This window comes from Fukomys damarensis, unplaced genomic scaffold, assembly GCF_012274545.1.
Source record: "Fukomys damarensis isolate Sample0158 unplaced genomic scaffold, DMR_v1.0_HiC HiC_scaffold_7, whole genome shotgun sequence".
NCBI classification, from domain to species: Eukaryota; Metazoa; Chordata; class Mammalia; order Rodentia; family Bathyergidae; genus Fukomys; species Fukomys damarensis.
Window position 1 is genome coordinate 23642707 of NW_022900919.1, and position 14738 is coordinate 23657444.

Here is a 14738-nt window from a genome sequence, read left to right on the forward strand (position 1 = left end):
TTTAAAAAAAAAAAAAAAAAAAGAAACAAAGAAGAAAGGGAGGTGGGAGAGAAGGAGAAAAGAAAATAAAGGTAGTGTACAAATATAGTAAGTACAGTACATAAAACTAAGCACTACTTCTGTTTGAGGCATATTTACACACACAGTGAAAAATAGAACTGAACAGAATACAGTATTAATTGGTAACCCCCAAATTATCATGTAATTTAAAACACACATGCTGTCTTCAGACCACATATGCCTAGTCTCCTCACTCAGGATTCCCTTCCTTTCTCTTCCTTCTTTTCTTCCTTCTTTCTCTCCCCCACTCTCTTTCTTTCCTACTGGGGACTGAACCCAGGACCTTAAGCATGTTCTCCAACACTGAGATACACCCCCAGCCATGAATTAGACTGGGCACTTTGAGGCCATGACTATTTCTGTTCACTTTTATATACCCAGGGCTGACATAAAGCAAGTGCCCAAATATACTCACTGAATCGATATAGACTTTCACAGTGACCCACTACAATTCACTTTTCTCTGGACATGACTTTCTTATATGTAAAATGAGGGCTTAGACTCAATGAAATTTAAGTGACTTCTAACTGAAATATTCTTTAAAAACCGAGAAACATTTCAATATTGAAGAGAAAAATATGCTATTATTAGTAGCACCCCAAAATACAATACACACACACATACACACACACAAACATATATGTCAGACCGGGGATTTAGCTCAGTGGTTCTGCCACCTGCCTTGCAAGCAGAAGGTCCTGAGTTTGATTCCCAGTACCAAATAAACAGACATATATATGTATACACACACACACACATACACGTTTTTAGGAGCCATAGTAAAAAGTAAAAACAGGTAAAATATATTATCATTTCAAATGTAATCAATATGAAAAATATTATTTATTTTAGATTTTGGATAATATTATGTTTCTGAAATGCAGGGCATATTTACAATATAACTAGAGCAGTTTACTCTTTTGTTTTGAAGGGCAGGTGTTTTTAATTTATTCAGGGGGATTAATGGCAATTACTTTACTCTTAATGAGCTGCATTTCAAGAGCTCGATAGCAAAGCAAGGCTAGTGGTGACCATATGTTAAAGAGTGGTTCTACGGGAGGACATGGGTTTCTGTGAGCAGCTCTGTGAGTGAGGTCTTGCCACCGGAGCTCAGTGGTTAGCATACATACTCAGCACATTACGAGGCCTGCATTCAATCACCACCACCACCACCATACAAAAACAAAAACAAAACAAGCCCCACTCCAAAAATCTCTACAAAATTATTCTTGGTGATTTTCCAATGTCTGATCCCAAACAACTTTCCCAGTGTTAGTTCCAACATTTACTTGCCTCAATCAACAATTATTTCCCAAATTTTGGTTTTCCTACCTATACACTCATCTCATGATTTCTCCTCCAACAAAAGCCTTTTTAACTGTCTTTTTGGGGGTAATAGGAGGCTGGAGGGAATATAATTCATGTATCAAAACTCTTTAAAGCTGGGCATGGTGGCGCACGCCTGTAATCCCAGCACTTAGATTGCTGTGAGTTCGAGACCAGCCTGGGCTACACAGTGAGTTCCAGGTCAGTCTCAACTACATAGTGAGACCCTGTCTCAAAAAACAAAGCAAAACAAAACAAAAAAAAGCTTTAAAATGACAAAATCAGTGATTTTTAGTGTATTCACACTAAAAGTGTATTACTTTTTTGGCACTCTAAATAAAACTTTTACACAGAGTAACAATAGCTCCCTACTTTCCACAGCTCCTGGCAACTATGAATCTTTATACCCAGATTGGCCTACTCTGAATATTCCATGTAAACAGAATCATAGAGCGTGTGGTCTTTTAAACCTGGATTCTCAGGGACCAGGGATTTAGCTCAGTGGTGCTACGTGCTTCAAAAGCACAAGGTCTTGAGTTGAATCCTGGGTACTGCAGCAAAAAAAACAAAAAACCTCGCTTTCTTTACTAGAGTAGTAATTCAATGTTCATCCATGAATAGAATGAATCAGAACTTCCCCCCCTTTTTTTGGTACCAGGGATTGAACTCAGAACACTGTGATTATGAGTCAGGCAGTGGCACTGCTGAGCAGCAGAACCTCCTGTTGAGGCCGAGTGACATTCCGTGTATGGATATACTACATTTTATCTACCCAATCATCTAATGATGGACAACTGGGTTCTTTTCATGTTTTGAGTGTTATGAATGCTGCTGCCTGAGCACTGTGGACACATGAACAGTTCTCTCCCTCTCTCCCTCCCTGTCTTGCCCCCCTTCACCCTCTCTCTGGCCCTTTCTCTTGCCCTCTCTCCCTCTCTCACTCGCCCTTTCTCTCTCCCTCCCTACCTCCCTCTGTACCCCCTCTCTGCACAGACATCCCCCCTCACCCTTGCTCAACCTCTCTCTCTCCAAGTCTCGCCCTCTCCCACTTTCTCTTACCCTCCCCTCTGCTCTCTCTCTTTCCCTCTCTCCCACTTTCTCTTTCACCCTCATCGGTTCTCGCTTGCCCTCCCCTCCTCCTCTCTCTCCCTGCGCTCACTCGTGCTCTCTCTCTCTATATCTTTCTCTCTCTCACCCCCCTTCAGCCCCTCTCACCTGCTGTCCTACTGTACCCTCTCTCCCACTTCTCTCACCCTCCGTCTGTGTGCGTTCTCCCTTCCTCCCTCCTTCTCTCCCTCCCTCCTCCCTCTCCCTTTCTCAGTTGCCCTCTCTCTTGTGCCCCCTTGGCCTCTCTCTCCCTTACCCTTTCTCTCTCCCCCTCTCTCTTGCTTGCCCTGTTTCCTTGCCCCCCACCATTAACACTTCAGGGATGTGCAGGCCACTAATTTAATACAGGACTTCATTCGACTGTTGTAGTTCTAAAACTCTCTTTTACTCTAAGCTTCCGGGAACTTTCCAATTTGTTGGGCAATATACAAAATAACAATACCTTTTCTTTATGCAAGTCATTTTACCACTACGGTCTACTTTTAATGCGTATAAGCGGGGGCCAGGGATTTAGCTCAGTGGTTGCATGCTTGCTTTGTAAGCACAAGGTCCTGAGTTTGAGCCCTGGTACCAAAAAAAAAAAAGTAATAGCAGGGCCGGGGATTTAGCTCAGCAGTTCAGTGGCCTGCCTTGCAAGTGCAAGGACCCGAGTTCAATCCCTGGTACCAAAAAGAAAAAAAAAAAAAAAATGCATAAGCTGGACAACATTATGTTCCCATAAAAATAAAAATAATGTTCACAGAAGTTAGCAAGAGGTTTGCCAAGACATGAAAACATACCCCTAAACCCATATTTTTTTAGTATGACCCAAGACCTGGAGGACTGAGAGGTTAATCAAAGTTAAGCACATGTTTAATAATGCAGCCAATCAAGCACAATGGCTTAGAGTACACCAAAATATTTAGAAGTTAAAGGTAGCTTTTATGAAGTGGAAATCAGACTTACTTTGCTAAATAACACTATTTTTTTTAAAGTAAAAACATAATTAAGTGGCAAATGTGCTGTAATATGCTAAATTCTCACTTAAACATGAGAACAATTTGTCAGAACCACAGGCTTTTTAAAAAGGAAAGCAGTACCAACCACCCACCTGGGGGCAGCATATCCTAATTGTAAGCAGATAAATAGAACATGTACGAAGAATAAAACAGTGTTGTAACAACCTAATAAACAATATTAGGAAGTGCTCACTCAGAAACACAACTGCTGCTCCTACACCACCTTCCACTAAGGATGGTCTAGGTGAAACAATTTACCTTGAGAAAAACACTACAAGGCTTCCCAAACCAGTCCATCCTACCCTGGAAACTAAGGCAGCAGAGGAGTGGTGCAGCACCTGCCCCACAAGAACACACATATCCACACCCCAGTCCACAAGCACAACAGTCCAGGGGAAAGAAAACTAGCTTAGAGGCAGTGCCCAGACTCACTTCCTGCTCAGGCAATCACATGACTGAATCAATGAGATTTTTTTTTTTCTTTTTATCCATCTTTTTATGCAATAGATGTAGAAAACATTCTCTGAATTTGTAACTATTAAACAGGGTAATTGTACATACTTGTAAATGTGTACACACATACATTTATATGTGTGTTCATAAAAATGAAGGTAATTTTAATTCAACAAAATAAATTACAACTATTTTAAAAAAGAGACTTTATGTACTGAAAATTAATCTCGCCTTAAACGCAAGTTAAAGGTAAAACATGTACCTGATTTGTTAAAGATACTGTTATGCTGATACTATGAATGTTAAGTTGTTGCAAGGTATTTTGAGTTCATAATGATTTAACCTACAAGCCATTCAAATCATATATGAAAAAAGGAGTCTGAATTTTTAAACACTGTAATTTTTCTTGACACAGCATCAGGACTACCTTTTTAACTAACATACTCGATGCTAGTTGGAAGAAACTAATATCCTGCATATATACCATGATGGTACAAAAGTATTTCATATTATCAGTTCACCAACTTACCATCTTTATTCTTCATCAAGCTGTATAACAGCTATCATATTCTCAAATGACATATAATTTTAATGCTTTAAAATTTGTTTTGTCATAAAATATATGTAATGTTTTCATGATTAGCAGCCTGCTCTCTTGCTTCTACATTTATCTCTCAAATCTGCTACTTAACCTGTGGTTCCCGTGGATTTTCTTTGGCATTTATGGTCTGAAACTGACTAGACACTAAATGGGTTGGTCCTCTGCTCCTTTGCTGGTTCATACTCGTGCCCAGAACCTCCAGATCTCAGGCACAATACTGATCACACTTTAAAAAATCTCCAAATGAGCACTCTCGGTTCTGAAATGTGATTATTTCCACCTCAGTCTAACCACATTACCTTTCTCTGCCTAAAGCAACAACCATACTACTGTCAGTATGATGAAACTGACAGCTTTGATACTACCCTTTCTTACTTGCAATGTCCAGTGGATAACTGACTTGACATTTTTCCTTATTTATCCTTTAAACATATCCTTCATCTTTGACTGTCCTAAATTTTTCTATTTAACTAAAAAAATAAGAACTGTGCACTTACAGTATTTATGAATTTCTAATAATATGCTATGTAAACTAGAGTATGTTGGCCACATAATATATTGGCTTATTATAGCAAAATTTACACATAAGCAAATTATTTGTTGGACATGAAATAAATCAAGGAGAATTAGCTAGCTTATTGCAGATGTAAACCATATGAATGCCACGCATAATGGAGAGGGTCACTGGCCAGGGCATCTTCTCTTTAAGTCATGCTTAAAATGCTGGGCAGAGTGACGCAATGCTCATCTTTGGGCTTATCCTTCCAGTACCCTCCCTTGGTTAGCACATTGGGAAAACATGATTAATTAAGTGGAGATGATTTAATGGCCTCCTCTGCTGTCTCACACTAAGGCTGTCACAGACATGCTCACATCTTAGATCATTTTGATCCACACAGCGGGGATATGCACAGACAAGAACACAGGGTGCTGGCTGAGAACACAGGAAATTGGTATGACTACACGCTGTCACAGAGGGGCAAAAGGGGCACCCGCCAACCAAACACAACAGTCTCCCTAATAACCAGGGAAAAATCCACAAGAACCAGGTTCCCCTCAAGCCAGAAACCTCTCGGTTTGCTTGGGGAGGAAATATTTTTTTAGATTTAACTGGCCAAAATAATGAAAGAGAACAACGTAACACTGCCACATGGTTATTTAATTATATTTTTCAAACAGAACAAACTGAGTTTTCTGTTTATGCTGATGTGTATGTTAAATGGGACATTTAACATTTCAGTCAATTAAATTCTTGAGATTATAAGGTATTCTGTTTATAATGAAAACGTCAACATATGTACTTTGAGCATTTAATTTTTGTAGGCACGGACCTAAGCTGGAGTCTAGCCTACAGCACTCAATTATGTCAATAAAAAAATACATGCTAATTCATATGCAAACCTTGCACAGCTTCTGTTTCAGGTCCTGCTTTGTCCACAGATGTACTGTCCACCAGGGAAGATGCTACAGATTCTGATAACAGTGACTGATTTGACACGGAACTAGAAAAGAAAAGTTATTTTCATTTTTTAAAATAAAAATGTATTATTTATTTTTATGTTTTAAAAAATGTTTTGCTGTGAGACAGAATCTATGTTGCCCCAGCTTGTCTTAAACTCTGGATCACAATCTTCCTGCCTCACCTCTGCCCGAGTGCTAGAACTATAGGTCCCTGTTACTGCATTATGAAATATTTCTATTTTAAAAGATAATGTGCACATGTGAGTATTTTTTAGGACTTTTACGAGTACATGTTTACAGTACATAATGATTACATTCACAGTAGGGAATTGTTACATGAATATAATGTTTCAATTCACTCCCTGCACCTATTTTTCTAGCATCATTTATGTATAAGACCATATAGAGTTAATTATCATATATACAGATTGAAAACCAGACTAATAGGCCGAAGAACATGTAACACATGGAAGATAACTGTACTAAGTCAAGGAACACTTTTAGATACACTGCACTCGATTACATTGCCTTTTTTGCTTTCTTTCTTTCTTTTTTTCTTTTTTTTTTTTTTTTGGTACCAGGGATTGAACTCGGGTCTTTGCACTTGCAAGGCAAGCTACCAAACCACTGAGCTAAATCGCTGGCCCCACATTACCTTTTTTTTTCTTTCTTTTTCCTATTCTCTTTTATTTCAAAACAATTATTATTTTTTTCATTTTAAAGGAACCATGCAGCCAAGAATGGTGGCGCAGGCCTGTAATCCCAGCACTTGGGAGGCTCACTGCAAGTTTGAGACCAGCCTAAGATTCACACTGAGTACAAGGACAGTCTGAACTACATAGTGAGAACCTGTCTCAAAAAAAATAAAAATAAAAATAAAAAATAAACCATGCAGTACTTATTTAAGCTTGTGTGTCTGAGTTACTTCATCTCACCTGTGAATATTAACTAAGGCAGACAATAAATAAGTCAAATTACTTGTGTAAATCAGTAACAGTACACAGAGGCACTTGCTTGTAATGTAATCATAGAGCTTTAAAACTAGAGGAATGTGGACCAGAAATCTATGCTTTGGAAACAAAGCAAAAGTGTATTTCCTTTATGCAATTCAAGTATCACATGAATCCATGATATGAAATGCAGCATTATAAAGACATACTTAAGGCCCCTAAGGCAAAGCTGCAAGTGGCATTCTGGCATACCAAAACCAAACATCTCCTACCATGAATTGAAAAATGGAACAGTAGTGCAGAAACTTGATATACTTATCACTAAAGGAATAAAACTGAAACAGGTATTTCTGTATGCAGCCTTCTCACTCTGACTTTGGAGTTAAAAACAAAACAAACAAATACAAATGCTGTATCATGGCACTGAAGATAATATGTGATAAGACCTTTTTTTTTTTAATGCAGAACACTAATTCTTGCAGACTAAGACTGCAATTTAAAAAGTTAATTTGCTGTGCTTCAAAAGGATTTCAGGTGTGGGCTAGGATATGGTATGAGGAAGAAGAAAAAGAAGTTTGAAAAAGAAATCAGACTTAAAAGCTCACCCCTCCATTAAAACAATAAAATGCTTTTTCTAACTAGCGAATATAAACAGATAGAATTTTACAAGCTAATTCAGCTTTACAGTCTTCCCTAACAGATCAACAACAGAATGCAATCCAGAGTTCACCTTACCTTGGCTGCATAGATGAAGATGTAGGGTCTAATGCTGACTGAGCCTCTGGGACACTGCCATCTGTGCACTGAACTGGTAATGATTCGGACAGACTACTGACAGAAGCTGCTGTAACAGTACCAATTTCACATTAGTGAGTCTATATTCTGGGCAGCCCAAGACCTGATCTAAAAAACTGAAAATCAACTTTCTATAATATATAGTATATGGATTATGTTTTACTGTAGCTGTTGGTTCATATTTTTTAAAATTTATTTTTATTATTAAATGAATCTTGGGTCTTCACAATCAGGTACATCTCTAGGCATTTTTAAATTTTTATTTTGAGAAGGGGGCTCACTAAATCATTAAACTGCCTGGGCTAAACTCTAATTTAGAGTGATCCTCCTGCCTCAAACTCCCAGAATGTTGGGATTACAAGCATGCACAACCATGCCTGGCTTGTTTCATTATTTTTAATTCAAAACTCTGTAATACTGTAATTTGCCAATGAATTTTTTTTTTTCTGGTGCTGGGGATTGAATCCAAGCCTTAGCATGCACTCTAAAACCAAGTGATACCCTTAGCCTGAAAAATGTTTAATTATTTTTTTTTAAAGTTTAGGTTTTTCTTTTCTTTCTTCATCCCTCCCTCCCACCAACCCTTCCTTCCATTTTCTATCTTTTAAAAAAATGTTAACCAAGAAAACCATATTTATAAACTGCATATAATAATAAACTAAATTCCTACTTCTTAGGACCACCCAAACCCCAAGGCTTTAAAACATAAACACCTTTCAAGTATCAGTCTATAAATGAGATTTTTAAAATAAGAGCTAACTTAGCTGAATTTACAACTAAGTTCATAAAGAGCTAATACATTAGGTTGTACTTTGACTATACTTCCTACGACACAAAGGTAGGTAATTATTTAATTTAGGAACAATTCATGTTCATTTGATCTTAGCCTTAAGATAGTTTTGAGATTTTGATGAAATGGTTCTAGTTTTTACTTAAACATGAAACAATTATAAGATTCCATATAATTTAAATGAACTAAGTAAAAGCTTATACTTCCATTAATCTTCCAGTAACCTATATTAAAACTATCCTATCTGAATAGCTTTGACACTTTTGTTTAGCAAAGCTTGTATTCATCCTCATGACCCTTCTCACACAACTGCTGAAACAAAAGACCATCTCAATTCCAGGACAATCCCTTCACACAAAAAAGCATAAAACCCCAAGAGAATGGGTGCTAAGCACTGTTTACAGTGGAGTTAATTTGTCACATTCCTCCTTCGTAATAGAGGCAGGCTTTCTCCAAGGTCACCTGTGGCTAAGTATAATGCTCCATGTATCTCAATATTCTTTCCTTCAACAACTACCTTGGCTGGGCCAGGGATTTAGCTCAGTGGTGCCACTCACTGCCTGCTTCGCAAGTACAAGGTCCTGAGTCCTGAGTTCCATCCCCAATAACCAAAAAAAAAAAAAAAAAAAAAAAAAAAAAAAACCAAACCCCATGCAGATAGAAGAACGAAAGTCCCCTTAGAGCCCACACTCCTTCACTTTACTGTCCAAAACAGCTACATTAACTTGAGGTGTGCCTCTGTTTGTACAAGGTAGTAAAGAGTTCTTGTAGTACAGCAAGTTAAGACTTCACAGTATTTACAAAGAGCAGAAGATACTCTATTTCTGACTCCCACTACTGATCACAATGTGTGAGAAGAAATTTTACTGAGCTGAAAGTGGTGATGCAAATACAATGTGAGAGCAGAAAAGGATATACTGGACTATCCAAATGTATGCAAATGATAAATATGGCTGTGTTTTAACACAGTTACTTACCAGGTGGACTTATTCTACCATTACTACTATTCTGTCTTTGAAGATGTTCTTTATAGCACACTGAACACATGCCATTTGTACGAGGGTTTCCATAAAATCCGCAGCCAGTGGAACAAAGCATAGGCACTTGGCTGTGATTCGTTTCTTGAGCCATGTTCCTCTGGTGTACACCTGAAATTTATAAAGAATTTGCAAAGAACTCAGGTACTTCAATTGTACATTATCCAAATATCCTCTTGTAATAAAGGAACCCCCTCATTACATCCTTCTCACCACTCTATATAATTGAACCAAGACATAGAGCTGATAAAGACCAAGGACATACACAAAACTTTTACCTGCAACTTACTCTACACAGAAGACTGTCCTGACTAAGAAAGTATAAGATGTGATTAAAAAATAGTTACTGTTGCTTTGAACACACTTATCCCATCACTCTTGCCACTTTCTGAAGCATTTCTGAAAGACTTCTTTCATGAGTGTCTTTAGTATGATGTGGCTGCCTCAATATCCTGAATCCATTAAAAAAATTAACCTTTCATGGTCATTTTGACTTTGAAAAAGTGTGAGAAGTTGATGGTGCTAGATACAGTGAATTAGATGGATGAGGACATACTGTAATGTTTTTATAAGCCTGCCTACTCACTAGATGGAACTGAGCAGCAGCATTCACTGTAATTTTCATTATACCTTATTAAAGACATGAAAGATGATACATAAAAACTGGCAAAAATGATGAGAATAGCATGTCTGAAGCAAGGGGGAAGTGTTTTGAGAGGGATTAATGACTGTTTCCTTTATTATAATAAAAAATTCACCATATATTCTGATCACCTCTGCATAAAGAATTCCTAGAGAAAGGGAGCCGTTTTGAAGATTGAACCATCCAAAAGTTAAGGACAACTCTTAGTCTCATTCAATTTGAGACTTTTCCAATAATGAGGAATATACATTATAGGTTTTGCTGCATGTTATACCATTTAATTTCTAACCATTTAAACTTTTACTCAAAGTTCAGATGTTAACTTGTATAATTATCTGTTTTAAAAAGCATTTAACCATAATATTGATTCTGGTGAAGAAGATATGGAGAGTTGGGCAAAATTCTAGTAAAATGAGAAATGAGTTTAATCATTCTGGAAAGCTATTTAGCAATTCACCTCGAGAGTCCAGTGGAAAACAAATAGTGCCTTCCAAACCAGCCATTCTCCTTGTATAATCAGAAACTGAGGAAGGAATAATATACAAGGGATATGCTTCACAGCATATTTATAATGTTGATAAACTAAAAATAGCCTATCTGTCCAATACCAGGAGAATGAACTTATTAAAATTATGATACATATTAATGGCAAAAGTTATATAGTCATTCATATTTTAAAATGATTTCTGATGGGAAAATACTGGTAACAAATGAAATAATGAAATGTATACATATTATATAAATACATAATATATAGAAGTTAATTAGGACAAAAAGAGCATCTATTAGTCACCCAAAAGGGCGATAGAGATATCTCAGGATTGCAAAAGCAATTATTTTTTCCTACCTGATACATACTTCTTCTGTACTTTAAAAATTCATTACAGTGAAAATATTATTTGTCCAATTAGGGAGAAAATTTATTTTTTAACTAAAAAATTTAAAACTACAATTAAAAACTAATGAGGCAGAAGCATCAGTCAAGTATGTTGCCCTGGGACTTAGGAACTGTCTGGGAACCACATGAAGGCAGGGATCCATCACAGCAGATGGAAGAACCCCATGTGCCATTTCTCCCATAAAGCAACTGGCTCTTTGGCATAAATAACAAGACAGACGGTAATAACAGGATCTTCCTTATTAAAAAAAAACACCTCCTAAATCAAGGTTACTCCAGAGTGAGTGAATGTGTATTACAGATGACCTATGCTCAAAGATCATAAAGAATGAGACTAACCAGAGGAGGAAAATGTTTCACCATTGAAATTTTCTTTAACTGATAAACACGTAGGGAAAGCATTCCTTGTTTACTCTGTTATCAGATTTTTCTTCAACTAAACTGTTAAAAAGACTGTTGAGGGGGTGAGGACAAGTTAACACAAATTTCAGAACTCCTGTAAATACACATACCAAATTAAAGGTGCTGATGGTACAGCAAAGCTTATTTCAAATACCTTTTTTTTTGGCCTATGTTCTTGAGGGATACTGGTCTGCAGCTTTCTCTCTTCTTACAATGTTTGTTTGGTTGTGTTATCAGGGTAACTGCTCACTGTCATGAAGCTAATTAATAAGTGATGGAGCTGGGATTTGATCCAGGTAGTCTGACTACAGCAAAGTCCATGATCTAAACGAGCAGTTCTCAAATTGTGGTCCAGGAACCCCTATGGAGGTCAAAACTGGTTTCAGAATAACACTAACAAGTTGTTTGCCTTTTTACCACACTGACACAAACAACAGTGGTACAAAAGTAGTGGTGGATAAAAGAACTGTAGCCTTAACACAGAGTCACACCAAGCTAATAGCACCAAACACTACTGGTAGTTGTGCTCTTCGTCAAGATCTCATGTGAAAAGCATTAATTTTATTAAATCTTGTCCTATGAGTAACTGGGAATCATGTATAAAGCACTCCAGTTGCACACAGAAATGACAACTCTAAAGAAAAACCACTTGGGCAGCTGTTGCAATTATGACCTGGCTGAATTACCTTTTTCATGAGCATTTTCATTTGAAAGAATGACTGATACTCTAGTTATCTCTACTAAAGTATATGGTGGACATTTTCTTGAAAACTGTAACAAAGTGAACCTGATAGTCCAAGCAAATGAAAGTATTCACCACCAAGGACAAAAACATTCAAGAACTGAAACAAGAAAAAGGCTGACAAAACTCCCACAGTTTTGGAGAGATCAGTGGTGGTATTAATGAAACGTGTGCAATTAGCTGATACTAAATCAACTTTTGAAAGATCTTCATAAGTTGGCAAACTATTATTTTCCAAGTACCCAATACGGGATGGTACAAAATTTTTCATAAACAAAAAATCTAGTGAAAGTGAATGATAAATGAATGTTACAGATAAGACAAGACCAAAAAAAAAAAAAAAAGAGTATGTTTAAGAAACTACCAACTTTAGGAGGTAGGCCGGCCCCGATCCACCGCGGGAGGGAGAACCATGCCTGCTCCCGACCCATCAACCATTGCTCAAGCGCCGGGAGGTAGGCCGGGCCCCCATCCACCGCGGGAAGGAGAACCACGCCTGCTCCCGACCCAGCAGCCATCGCTCAAGCACCTGGTAGGTAGCCACGCGGGTGCCCCTGAACCCCCATAATCCGCCCCCCTCCCGCACTCTCAGACCTCCTCACTGTGCAAGTCTTTGGACCCAATCTGCAAAGACAGAGGTGGTCCTCAAGGGTATTTTTCTGAGTTCCCAACTTTGAACATCTTTAAAGAAAGGGCGTGGGAAACCTATAATAGAACGTTGCGCAGTTCAACCATTCAGAAGGATGGGGAACTCAATCTGGGCCTTGCAGCCCGAGGTCAGTCAGCTTCATGTGGTTCAGCAATCAGCTAACTGAGATCAGGGATCTTGCCTCCTTGCTCTGTCTGAGCCATTAAATGGTAAATATACTATATTGAAAAGTTTGTTCACTGCAGACATGTTCTGGACTGTTTCTTGATTTCAATTTAATTCAAATAATTTAAGGGTGATAGACTAGTGACTACCACAGGTGGTCAGTGTCCAAGTTGTGCTTGATCTTAATGTGTTGCTGATTGTATCAGTTCGGGTAAATAAAGCATTGCCGTTGATTTGATGAGCTGTTTTCTCTGATGTTATGAAGATGAGAATGTCCGTGGGTCATTAGAGACACAGAAGCTAGGGTGCAACTATATCAGGAAGATTTGGGTGATAATCCAGAGATTAAACCAAGGACAGTCCAACAACAAAAATTAAAATGAGGAAACACTTAAGCAAGACACAAGGACAGACTTCCATTTCACCAATGGCAAACAGTAGGGCAAATGAGGATGAAAAGGCCGATAGTGAACCACCAGGACACCCTGAACTCAAAGCACAGGAAGTAACAAAACAGATCAATCAGGCTCTAGAAAAATTCAAAACAGAAATAATTTCCCAGATAACCATAGAGATAGTGAGCAAAATGGAAGTCGTGATTCGAGACTCTAGAGCAGAAACTGACAAAAAAATAGATGAGCTCAGGACCATGATAGAAGCCATGAAGGCCCAGCATAAGAAAGAAATGGAAAAAATAAACTCCCAACATAGGAAAGAAATGGAATCCATAAAACAGATTCAAACAGATATCCAGGAGATTAAACACTCTATTGAAAGTGTACGCAACAGAATAAAAGAATGCGAAGATAGGCTCTCAGATATAGAAGATAAGATTGCAGTCAGTGACCATGAAAAGAGAGGTCTCTTAAAAACAGTAAGAGATCATGAGAAATCGATCCAACAACTCCTAGATGATGCAAAGAAGAATAACATAAGACTGATAGGAATACATGAAGTAGCAGGAGAAAATACAAATGACTTAGAAAAGCTGTTTGCAGAATTAATGACAGAAAACTTCTCAGAGGGGAAAAATTTGAAATTCAGATAAATGAGGCATATAGGACCCCAACTAGCTACAATCAAAAAAAATCTACACCTAGACATATAATAATCAAGATCCCAGAAACTCAACAGAACAAAATACTACAAGCAGTAAGAGAAAAGAAACAAATCACATACAAAGGAAAGCCCATCAGAATCACAGCAGACTTTTCAACACAAACCCTTGGGGCAAGGAGAGCCTGGAATGAGATATTTCAAGTACTAAAAGAGAACAACCTCCAACCTAGACTGATGTATCCAGCAAAACTCTCTTTCAAAATGGAGGGGGAAATAAGACACTTCCACGACAAAGAACACCTGAGAAACTACATGAATACCAAACCAGCACTACAAGCAATTCTAAACAAGATCCTAGAAAAAGACAATGAAGGCAACAACACCATGAGGCCCAACAGAGCCAATCAAATAGGAAAGGCAAGAAATTAAAAGGAGAAGGTGAAAAAGTAAAAACAGTCAACAAAAGGCCAATAACATGTCAATAATAAGTCAGTACGTGTATCAGTTATAACCAGCAATGTCAATGGCCTCAATTCATCAATCAAGAGAAATACACTGGCAAAATGGAATAAGAAGCAAAATCCAATAATATGTTGTATACA

General features: G+C 37.8%; 1 protein-coding gene across 12 annotated transcripts in view; it reads right to left on the minus strand.

Annotated features, from left to right (window-relative positions):
- The window catches only part of Zfand6 (zinc finger AN1-type containing 6), a 74397-nt gene that overhangs the window by 6596 nt on the left and 53063 nt on the right, over positions 1-14738 (minus strand). For 7 of the 12 annotated variants that reach the window (XM_010621223.2, XM_010621215.2, XM_010621214.2 and 4 more), the window contains 3 exons: positions 9519-9689; positions 7692-7800; positions 5947-6047 (listed from right to left, as the gene is read on the minus strand). In XM_010621223.2, the coding sequence (XP_010619525.1) occupies positions 5947-6047; positions 7692-7800; positions 9519-9672 (364 nt within the window). In that variant the 5' untranslated portion in view covers positions 9673-9689. Of the gene's footprint in view, positions 1-5946; positions 6048-7691; positions 7801-9518; positions 9690-11675; positions 11883-14738 lie in introns of all 12 variants that reach the window. The other 5 variants (XM_010621220.2, XM_010621222.2, XM_010621221.2 and 2 more) reach the window with 2 other exon arrangements.